This window comes from Carassius gibelio, chromosome A21 (assembly GCF_023724105.1).
Source record: "Carassius gibelio isolate Cgi1373 ecotype wild population from Czech Republic chromosome A21, carGib1.2-hapl.c, whole genome shotgun sequence".
NCBI lineage: Eukaryota > Metazoa > Chordata > Actinopteri > Cypriniformes > Cyprinidae > Carassius > Carassius gibelio.
In genome coordinates this window covers 2,583,641-2,595,488 of record NC_068391.1, presented here as the reverse complement: position 1 = coordinate 2,595,488, position 11,848 = coordinate 2,583,641, and the positions used below count along the sequence as shown (strand labels likewise).

The 11,848-nt window shown below is 36.8% G+C and overlaps 1 protein-coding gene across 2 annotated transcripts; it reads right to left on the bottom strand.

Moving 5' to 3' along the window:
• Window positions 1-5,557: 5,557 nt before the first annotated feature.
• LOC127941815 (heterogeneous nuclear ribonucleoprotein A/B-like) lies at window positions 5,558-11,273 on the bottom strand. Of its 2 annotated transcripts, none has more exons than XM_052537253.1 (9): window positions 11,149-11,273; window positions 10,609-10,761; window positions 9,635-9,803; window positions 9,402-9,560; window positions 9,173-9,328; window positions 8,571-8,664; window positions 8,321-8,482; window positions 8,153-8,233; window positions 5,558-5,911 (listed from the first exon to the last, which is right to left on the bottom strand). In XM_052537253.1, exons 2-8 carry the CDS (start codon window positions 10,740-10,742, stop codon window positions 8,166-8,168), a joined length of 942 nt encoding a protein of 313 aa, XP_052393213.1. In that variant the 5' UTR covers window positions 10,743-10,761; window positions 11,149-11,273; the 3' UTR covers window positions 5,558-5,911; window positions 8,153-8,165. The 2 variants fall into 2 exon arrangements, with proteins under 2 accessions (XP_052393213.1, XP_052393214.1); XM_052537254.1 differs by having other exon boundaries at window positions 9,197-9,328; window positions 11,149-11,272.
• Between the last annotated feature and the right edge of the window lie 575 nt (window positions 11,274-11,848).

Below are 11,848 nucleotides of genomic sequence, written 5' to 3'. Positions count from 1 at the left end.
TTAAAAAGTTAAAAATAAAAAATGGGCCATTAACAATTATATAAAATACAGCCCTTAAATTAAAACCAATTAAAAAGTTTACTTAAATACAATATTCATGCATTTTATATATTCCATGTTTTATTGCTATCTAGCGCCCTCTATCGGAAATCAAGATAAGGTACACATTACAAAAATTACAGCGTAAACTTGAGTTTTTCTCTTTTTTTAAGCTGTTCTTGGAGGTCTTCAAAATGCACAATTGAAATTATTTATTAAAGAATAAAATATATTACCACATTTACCACGCCACCAATAAGAGCTTGTTGCAAGGTAAACCACTTATTTAGTCCCATGCTAGTTAATACTCTTTCATGAATATTGCATTTGTGTTATTCTGACTGATTGTTGAACAAGAGTTCTGTGATTCAGTATTTTTCCGTCATCTATGCAACATTTTTCCTCAGCTGCTAGTTCGTTAACATCGAAAATTGAGTCATACACATCTCAGACTTGTTTAGCCTCTATCCATAAACCTTCTGCTTACTATGTAATCAGTGCTTTAAGTGGTCCGGTACGCACCAGTACTCAGTCAGTAACACCACTTCCAAATATAGCTCTTGAGCGTACCCCCACCTCTCCGTGCGCCCAGAACGTGCTTTTAGCGTACCTGTACGTTCATTTGGACATCTGTTTTAATAGAGGTTTTAATCCTCTGCCTGTGCTGCCACTTTTCAGAGCACCCTTCACAATGAACGCTTCCTAATTCTTCCTAGTTCGGAGTATGGAGCGTGAATCATTTGAGTCAGGTCGGAGCGGGTTCGCGAATCATTTGAATAAATTCGAGAGTTCGGAGCCGGTTCGCGAATCATTTGAGTCATGTCGGGAGTTCGGAGCGGGTTCGCGAATCATTTGAATAAATTCGAGAGTTCGGAGCGGGTTCGCGAATCATTTGAATCAGTTCGGGAGTTCGGAGCAGGTTCGCGGATCATTTGAATCAATTCGAGAGTTCGGAGCCGGTTCGCGAATCATTTGAGTCAGGTCAGGAGTTCGGAGCGGGTTCGCGAATCATTTGAATAAATTTGAGAGTTCGGAGCGGGTTCGCGAATCATTTGAATAAATTCGAGAGTTCGGAGCGGGTTCGCGAATCATTTAAATCAGTTTGGTGATCACGAATCATTTGAATCAGTTCGGGAGTTCGGAGCAGCTTCGCGGATCATTTGAATCAATTCGAGAGTTCATAGCAGGTTCGCGGATCATTTGAATCAGTTCGGAAGTTCATAGCGGCTTCGCGGATCTTTTTCTCTTTTTTTTCAGTTTATTTAACAGGGACAATGCAGTATAACATTGCTACAGTTTCATGCAGCCGATGCTCTACACATAGGCTTCTAGCCAAAGGCTAATTTGCAGCCCCAGTCCCTGGTTAGGCTAAAAAAACAAAAACAAAACAACAACAACAAATTAAATAAAATAAAATAAACAAATAAGTCTATGTACAACCATCAATGTTCACATATCTGCTTTTGTTTGAACCACTTTTTCAGTTTTGTTTGAAAAATATCCAACTGTCCTTGCATTTTCAATTCAGCTGACAAGCTGTTCCTTAACAATGTACCTTGAACTGTAAATGTAGATTGTGCAAATTTAGTTTTTCTCTGTGGTGCTATACAGTTCTGTGTAGTTGCATCTCTTGTAGCGATCCCCCTACTACTCTGTTTTGATATTAATTTGCATATAACTTTTGGCGCAAGATTGTTTAAAAATGTAAAAAACATTTTAATAACAGATGAATTTATAAATTTTTCAAAACTAAGCAAACTATATTTTTGTAAAATGCTACAGTGATGCCATCTGGTTGGTTTCTTATCCAAAACTTTTAGTGTTTGTTTATATAGGGATCTAACAGGTTTAATAGTCAGTTGAGAAACCTGACTCCAGACAGTCACACAGTAAGATAAGTGTGAAAAAATCATTGCATGCATGTATAACTTGGCTGCTTTCGAGGATATATATGGTCTAATCATGTAAAAACAATTCAGATATGTTTTGATTGTTCTACATAGCTTCTTAACATGCATATCAAATTTCAAATGAGAGTCTAAAATAACACCTAAATATGTAAAATTAAAACTGTTTCAATTTCCGTTTGATTGATCTTAATTATAAAACCACTCATTTCCTTCTTTCTGATTGAAAAACACATTGAGACAGTTTTTGTACAGTTCAGGGTCAAACAACTGTTCTGTAACCACTGTGACACACCAATCATTTCATTTGTTAATATTTCTGCGGCTAAACTTGGAGTCTTTGCAGATACATAAATGACTGTGTCATCTGCATATAACTGACATTTTGTTTGCTTACAACAGTTTGGAAAATCATTAACATATAAGGAAAACAACAATGGGCCCAAAATTGACCCTTGAGGGAGACCCATATTATTATTTCGTAAAGCTGATCTTGAATTATTAATTTTAACACACTGATTCTGAACCTCATCAGCTGATCCTGCTTTGAAAATTGGAGTTACAATACTAGTAATTTATTTTCTCTAATTGATAAATTTATCAGATTTACCAAGGGCTTTATCAAACAAGCACTATATGTTTTTACAAATGCAGTACCCATTCCAAATATATCTTGAGCCCTTGAGTTATTCAGTTGATTAATAATCTGAAGTATCTTATGTTCATCAACCTCAGAAATATGAAAGGATGAGGGTGTGCCATTTATTACATTTTGAGGTAGTTGTATAGTTTTAAAACACATAGCAAGCTCTTCCACAGACTGAGTAAAATATCTATTAAATTCATTGGCAATTTCAGTGCTATCAGTACTTAATCTACCATTTATGTTCAGCTCCACTAAAGGTTTTTTTTGTGTACCCTCTTTTTTAGAAAGTTTATTTATACACTTCCAAAGAGATGAGCTATTTCCTCATGATTCTGTAACCAATTGCTCAAAATATGCAGTTTTTGCCTTCCCCTTACGAAAAATAACCATGGTTTTATTATAGTAAAACTGTAGTAACCCATGGTTTTTTGGCGTATTGACTGCCATTTGTAAAACCACAGATTTACTACAAATACCATGGTTAAACTATGGTTAATATAGCAAAACCATGGTTAATTTGTGGTTACCATGGTTTAACTACAGTAACCATGGTTTTTTGGTTTTATTTGTAGTAAAACCATGGTTAATTTTCGTAAGGGTCCTCATATCACTAATTACTTCATTTCTTAATGATTTAAAATGTATATCTGTCTGCGTTTTTGTAAGCAATTACTTTTTCAAGGCTATTTCTCTCTTTTTCATTAGCTGATAGATATCTGAATTTAACCATGGTAGAGATACATTTTGTCTACATTTTAGCGGTTGTGTGTATTTTTGAATAGTTTTTTCACTAGTTCTCATCACAGTTTCACTGTTTTTGTCCAATTCACCAATTTGTAATACATCATCCCAATTTGTGTTTCTCATATCATTTTCAAATTTTAACATTTTACTCTGAGGAATACCTACTTTTCCTGGTTTAAAGATTTGATGAAAATTATTCTGCAAACGTTTCTTTGTTAATTTCCTAACAACCAGGATCATGTTATGGTCAGACAAACCTGTCAAAAGATTATATGTTTTTAATACCCGTTCAGGTTTATTTGTAAATACCAAATCAATAAGAGTTTTACTTGTTTTTGTTATTCTTGTTGGTCCTTTCATTAACTGGTTAAATTTGTGTTTTGCTATAATTGATTTCAGTTTTTGCTTACTATGTTTGTCTGACCAATTTATGTTAAAATTGAATCAATTCGAGAGTTCGTAGCGGGTTCGCGGATCATTTGAATCAGTTCGGGAGTTCAAAGTGGGTACGCGAATCATTTGAGTCAGTTTGGTGATCAAGAATCATTTGGATCAGTTCGGGAGTTCGGAGCGGCTTCGTGGATCATTTGAATCAGTTCGGGAGTACTTAGCGAGTTCGCGAATCACCTGAGTCAGTTCGGGAGTTCAAAGCGGGTTCGCGAATCATTTGAATCAGTTCGGGAGTTCGTAACGGGTTCGCGAATCATTTGAGTCAGTTCGGGAGTTCAAAGCGGGTTCGCGAATCATTTGAGTCAGTTTGGATGTTTGAATGCAGTAATGCAGTAGCTCTTTCTAAGGGTATTTTTTAAATCCTTTTGCACATTTGATTTATGTTCAGTAGTTCTTTCTAGCTCAAGCAAATCCACGAACTAATAAAAGGATTTATTATTAAGGTCGCCTGTTGACTGCTGTATATAAAAGCCCTTCAATATAGTTGTTGTTACCTCAGGGGATGAGAGGAGTCATCAAAAAAAAAAAAAAGAAAATATATTTTTTGCTATAATACAGTACCGGCACCTCTTTTGGGCCACTTAAAGCACTGTATTACATACAGTATTTCCATATTTCTTTTTCTTGTCTTCCAACTTAACCCCGTTTACTTTTCTCACAACTCCAGTGAATATAATTCCAAATCGATTCATCATTTTGAATCGGTTCTTTAAATGATTCGAGCGATTCATGTTTCACCTGTACGAGCTTCGTTTAGGAGCAAAACTGTGATGTGCATGGTGTACAACGCAATATTTGAATAAACCTAAAAGTCTGTACTAAGCACTCAATACTGCATAGTGTACACTGTATACTGCCTGCTAGAAAAATATTGATATGCACTAATGCATCATTAAAATCATTTGCCAAATTAAGTACACTCAATTCAAATATCCTTAGAACATAGAAAATTTAAATCTAGTAGCTATATAACCGCAACAGTAAGGCTAGAATGAAAGAACGCAATCCCAAACACAACCTCAGACTTGAAGGAACGATCCAAAACATGGATGGAAACAAATGAAACATTTGCTGAAGATTGTTGCATCATTCACATTAAGGCATCAGCATTTTTACATTTCAATGTGATTTAAATAGTAAATATTTAAATCAGCCAGTGGAGTCAAAAAAATAGTTTGATGAACGTTTGTTACGGTTTCAAGCATAAACTTAAATTTCTCTGAAAAAAAGTTTTTAAAAAACGCAGTTTTAGTCCACAATTGTAAAAAAAATAAAATAATAAATATATATATCCTTCAGAAAACACGTAGTTAATGCAAAGTCATAAGTGTGCTAAGTCATAAGGGTTCAAAGTGGTCGCTTCAAAAATCCCCATAAACTTTATAAAAATAAATATATAAAGAAAATAAAAAAGTCACCCTTTAAACTATTAAGATTGACAATTAACATTAGCCAGTAAAAGAACACAAACAAAAACTTACAAATCATTTATTTCTACCAAAAACACTATAGGAATGAGATTTCAATAAGCAACATTACTGGTCGCTAGCAAATATCCTAACTGACAAAGATACAACTTTAGCATTATAACGGAGAAAGCAAGTCAAAAAAAAAAAAAAAAAAAAAAGCAGCTAACAAAAAGATGAAATTTCCAATCACTATTAGATGCATTACCCAAAACGCTGACATTCACAGGACTCTGGGGTCTTCAACGGCTCTCCTACGCTACGCAACAGGAAGCAGAACAAGCGTCGGGAAACATGGAGAAAAATTTACTCAAAAATTGTTTTATTTCAAAAGCTCTGGCAGCTCCCGAACCTCATGTGGCAAATCCAGTAGACATGTAAAATACAACCATACAATACATTATTCAAAAAAGGTACCAAAAAGTACAGTAAAAATAACACTTCCATCTCTGGAAATGTGGACAAAAGGAAAATAAAATTAAAATAAAAATGTGGAAGTGTGACATTGCTTCCCCCATTAATCGGTTCTGTACAAATGGGTCATGATCTCGTCCGCTAAAAGGAAAGAGCCCGCATGCGCGCGTGTGTGTGTGTGTGTGTGTGAGTGAACTGTGGTTGTCATCATGGTCAGACTCCTGGTGTTTGGGAATACTTCAGTCCTGTTGGGATACAGAGAGACGGTCAGTGGCAGGTTAGAAAATGTCAAAGCAAGCAGCATGCATTTGCAGAGCAAAGGACCCAGTCCATTGTTCACTTAAACCCATTACAGGTGCTGGTCATAGAATTAGAATCATCAAAATATTATATATATATATATATATATATATATATATATATAACCCCAAATTCAGTATCTCAGGAAATTTGAATATGACTTAAGACCAATACATAAGAAAGGATTTTTGGCCAATTGAAAAGTATGAACATGAAAAGTATGAGCGTATACAGCAGTCAATACTTAGTTTGGGCTCCTTTTGCCTGAATTACTGCAGCAATGCGGCGTGGCATGGAGTTGATCAGTCTGTGGCACTGCTCACTGGACCTCAAGCAACGTGGATTGTGTGCCTCTCCTCTCTTCCTCCAGACTCTGGGACCCTGATTTCCAAAGGCAATGCTAAATTTACTTTCATCAGAGAACATAACTTTGGACCACGCAGCTGCAGTCCAATCCTTTTTGTCTTTAGCCCAAGCACGACGCTTCTGACTCTGTCTGTTGTTCAAGGGTGGCTTTACACAAGGAATGTGAAGCTGAAACCCATGTCTTGCACACATCTGTGCGTAGTGGTTCTTGAAGCACTGACTCCAGCTGTAGTCCAATTTGTGAATCTCCCCCACATTTTTGAATGGATTTTGTTTCACAATCCTCTCCAGGGTGCAGTTATCCCTATTGCTTGTACACTTTTTTTTTTTTTCGATCACATCTTCTCCTTCCCCTCTCTATTAATGTGCTTAGACACAGAGCTCTGTGAACAGCCAGTCTCTTTTGCAATGACCTTTTGTGTCGTGCCCCTCCTTGTGCAAGGTATCAATGGTCGTCTTTTGGACAACTGTCAGCAGTGTTCCCCATGATTGTGTACTCTAGACTGAGAGACCATTTAAAGGTCTTTGCAGGTGTTTTGAGTTATTTATCTGATTAGCTAGAGTGTGGCATCAAGTGTCTTCAATATTGAACCTTTTCACAATATTATAATTACCTGAGATACTGAAATTGGGATTAGAGCTGCAACTAACAATTATTTCTGACGACTAATCTAATGATTATTTGTATTACAATAAATAATCTAATGTTTTTTAATTAGCTAATGAATCCTTTGGATAACTTAAAAAAACTAATATTTCAGCCTTTTTTCATTTTCAACCAATGTGGTTGAAGTTTTTACAGTATAAAATAATAAAGAGCCAAAGAAAATTTTACTATGTAAACATGAGTTTATGATAACGCTTATAATTAAACCACAGTAGCCATAAATTTACAGTTGTCTGAGACGTCATGAAATGTTCTTTAGCATCACAAACCATAAAATGTAGTCAGGGTTCTGCTATGGTTTAGCATGGTTTCCAGAGATCTGGAGCTGATTCGGGGTAGCTCGGTGGTTTGTGACTGTTGTCTCGCGGCGCGCTTCACATATAACGTCTTTTGCGCGCTCAAGTTCGTTATTTCCAATGTAGGCGCGTGATAAGCGCGCTCATAATGGCAGCGACGTGCTCATTTTTTTTTTCAGGCGCATCCGCACTGAGTTAAAAACATCAACTTTTCAGAATGCCACAAGCGCAAGAATATCAGACCTGAACCAGGAAGTAGGTCACCAAATCACACGGTAACCAGTTAAACCGTAACACTGGAGATCGCCAAGATGGTGCAAGGTGCTCGCGAATCGCAGTTGTGCTGCCGTGGTACACCATGTCGGTTTTGCAAAGGGAACAAAGGGCCATTTTATTTGTCCTCTGTTTAAAGTATTCCCATACTTTTGATAACAGTGGTCTCTGTTTTTGTGATAGAATGCAACTTTCTCCATTCCCAGTATCCCATTACACGAGATGTAAACAAAGTGTGACGTAAATCGATGACGTTGACGCGTCATTGCAGTACTAATTGGGATTTTCCTTAGTTATAACCAAAAAAAAAAAATTAAACATTTGAAATATATCGGTCTGTGTGTAGTGAATGAATATAATGTACAAGTTTCATTTTTTGAATGGAATTGGTGAAAAATCAACTTTGATATTTCATTTATGACCAGCACCTGTACAAGGATTAGTCCAAAAAAAAAAAAAAAAAAAAAAAAACTCTATAATACTTCCCATTTAAATCAATGTTACTTTGTAAAAATAACATTTTAAATCCCAACTAATCAATAACGAAGCAAACACGTTAATCTGTTGATAAAGTTATACACTACCTGTTCTGCATGCTCAGTATGGCTTGTAGCTCTGGTGGCCTCCACGTCTAGGTGTTTTCCCATAGCTCCCATCGCCCTGGTCTGGAGAAACCAATACAAAACATGTGAATGAGTGAATATGGAAGCAAACCCAGGATGATCATGAGTGTTTGGAAGATGCCAACTTACTGTAGTCATAACCACCACCATATCCATAATACCCAGAGGAGTAGTCATAGTTCCCATAGCCACCATAACCTCCATAGCCACCATAACCACCATAGCCCTGCGGGCCACCGTAGCCTTGGCTCCCGTAGCTGTTGTAGCCCTGGTTCCAGTTCTGGCCTGGGCCTGAGGAAACCGACACAATTGGTTCAAGGACTGAAAATGGGGTTTAGAATAATGTGCATACTTTAGCAACTAAAAGCATGCCGCTTACCCCCGCGACCCCTGCCACGACCTCCGAAGCCTCCGCGAGCGCCGTACTGCTGCTGCTGGTAGATTTCCTTGGGCTGGGCGATTTTGATCTCACACTGAAAACAAACACAAAACAGAGGCAAAAGGCAAATAAATGCACAATTTCTAGCACTAAATGTAAAGATAAATGGTTACTCAAACACATGTATACAAAAATGATAGTAGCAATGGGAACAAAAAAAAAAATCTAAATTTGGACCAGACACCTTGCAATTTAGAGGAAGGTAGTAAAATGACTTGACACCTCTCCATTTGCGATTTAGGGAAGATAAAATTGTGAATAATAAGATTTACAATTTTTTACTCTTGCAATTAAAGAAAGGTGGAGGAAACAGTCAGTTGTGAAGTTGGAGTTTCAATAAAATACATTTTAGGTAAAATTTAATCTGGCTCACATTTCGGACTTTTCCAATTCAATTCTACATTCATATCTTGCCATTAAAAAATAAAAAGTCCTAATTAAGTTTTTTTTTTAATCCCATTGCACAAACAAGTCTCCATAAATTTATAACGGTCACACTGTAACAAATCATAAAATATTAGAGAAATCTGAAAAATACATACAAGGTCTTCCTTCCCGTTCGTTACCTTGCTTCCACAGACATTATGGTATTTCTTCTCCAGGATCTTTTTGACATCGGATTCGTCCTTGAACGTGATGAAGACAAAGCCTCTCCTTTTGCTCGTCTTTGGATCCATTGGAAGTTCAATCGTTTCAATCTGCAAAAGGTACAACATTAATGTAAGTCGGATGACAAAAGCAGATGTTTTTATGCTTTGAGTCAAAACTCACCTCTCCGAAGGCCCCGAAGTATTCACGGACCTTCTCTTCTGTGGTTTCGGGGTTAAGGCCACCGACAAAGATCTTCTTGGCGGGCTCTTTCTTAATGGCCATGGCTCTCTTGGGATCGATCTGTCGGCCGTCTAGCCTGTGCTCCTTTTGCTCTAGCACCTTACAAATGAAGAGACGTGAACCCCTGCCACTACACAAGTGTCTGGATTTAAGGGAAGCGAAAGCATCCATACCTTGTCCACGCTTTCTGCTTCTTTGAACAAGATGAACCCAAACCCTCGTGAGCGGCCGGTGTTTGAATCCATCTTTATTGTGCAGTCAGTCACCTCTCCGAACTTTGAAAAGTAGTCCTTCAGGTCTTTCTTACTGGTGTCCCAGCTGAGTCCTCCAACAAACATTTTACTGGACAAAAATTAAAGGTCTTGACAAGCTTTTCTTTCCAAGACAATGGAATTTAAAACCAGAAGAACACACACAAATTTGGTTATTTTCAACAGGTATGTTTAGAGGTTGGTGAGGACAATAATTAAATGTTACATTATGCAACTAAACAACCAAATAACTTAAATACAGGAAATAATAGCAAGAATATATATATATATATATATATATATATATATATATATATATATATATATATATATATATATATATATATATATATATATATATATATATATATATGGCAACCTCTGGTAATGCATTAATACCCTACTCCCTTTAAGAATGTTCAAAAATCCCTAAATGGAGTGAAATTAAGGTGGAAAAAAACCATATATATATATATATATATATATATATGGCAACCTCTGGTAATGCATTAATACCCTACTCCCTTTAAGAATGTTCAAAAATCCCTAAATGGAGTGAAATTAAGGTGGAAAAAAACCACACATGAAACAAATGAAAAATAGGCGGGGACTATTGACAGCTAACTCCAATTCTGATTGGACGAACATTTCCATATACAATATATAGAGACACAGTTGCTTGGCAACAATAAACAGGCTACTATTCGGCTAAATGAAAACGGTTTCCAATGTTGGGTTTAATAAAGCGACTGCAGACGGCGTGTTTGCGATTTTAGAGTTAAGATTCATTCCCAAACAACCCTCATATCCAAAAACTAGTAGCAGAACCCTCCCCCTCTGTTAAACAAAGACCCACAGAGACGCCACATGAATTATGAAAGCGTTGGTTTTCTCACCCCGCGTCTTCCTCGCCCTTGCTGGCGTTGATCTGTCCTCCCTCAGATGCTCCGTTCTCCTCCTCCGCTCCGTTAAAATCCTCCTCGTTCCCGTTCTCAGAGGTCTCCATTAACTGATGCTCTGCGTCGGCCATCGTAGTAGCTTTTGTTTACCTTTGGAGCACAAGAAATTTGATTTAACGTTAGTTTACACATGCTAGAATAATCGAGTAGCCGCGTGTTTACACCGTCGGATTCAACGCAAACGCTCGATTTCAATCTAAGCTTTTTTAAAAACACACACAAAAATAGTGTGTAAAAATGTGTTAGAAACGCATAAGAGCTATGTGGTTTGAAACAAACAAATAAAACGATTCATTCACGCCGCTAAGCGCGAAAGTAGCATGCAAAGGCTAAGCTAGCTGCACGATCGCGTTTACATTATTTTGACTGCGTCGGGCGCATTAAACAGGCATTTCAGTCTAAAATGTAATTGTGTGTAACATAAAATAACACAACGCCGCTAACCACCCAAATTAAAATTTAAATTAACTGGCTTACTGTAAAATATTGGCGCTTGAAAAAGCCGCTTTTCCAAAATGGACTCTCGCTTAGAAGACTCGCTCGTGGCTATCTTTATAGCACCGCATGAGTCCGCTGGAATAAAACACGCAGTGATTGGACGACAGTGTTTCTATGTCGTTCTATGATTGGCCAGAGACGGTAAGGCACCGCCCCATTATGGTTTCCTACTGCGCACTTATTTTCTGCTGTTCGTTGTAACGCTTTGTGCGTGTGCACAATAAAACACAATGCATAAACATGCAACATGCACAAACTATATATCTAATGATAATATATATTAAAAAAAAAACTTGTAAGGCTTCCCTATCAATTGACATTATGTCCACGAATGGTCGATGAAGGACTGTACTCACAAAGTAGAGATTATCCTAACAAGAACACATTTCATTAATATCCGAATTTTTTGCGACTTTAAAAAAAAATTCCAGACTAATTCAGCCTTTCTTTGTACTACTGTCTTGTTTTTTTTTTTTTTTTAGACATCATCACTGACAATAAAACTAAATTAGCTGCGATTGTTAGGATGTTTTTTCTCTAAAAAGAAGATATTCCACCAATATTTAATGGCTTGCAAAGCCCAAAACCAGTCATTGCTTAATTCTGGACAATATAAAAACCATAAAATAGTTACTACATGTAGCATTTGGAACCCAGGTTACTGATATAGTAAAATGGA

Bases quoted from the DNA above. Each gene is read 5' to 3' on its own strand.
- LOC127941815 (XM_052537253.1), bottom strand. From the start codon at position 10,742: ATGGCCGACGCAGAGCATCAGTTAATGGAGACCTCTGAGAACGGGAAC. The intron at 9,804-10,608 runs GTGAGAAAACCA...ATTTTTGTCCAG, and splicing joins AAGGGCGAGGAAGACGCGGG to TAAAATGTTTGTTGGAGGAC. The intron at 8,665-9,172 runs GTATGTATTTTT...GTTTGTTTTCAG, and splicing joins CGAACGGGAAGGAAGACCTT to TGTGAGATCAAAATCGCCCA.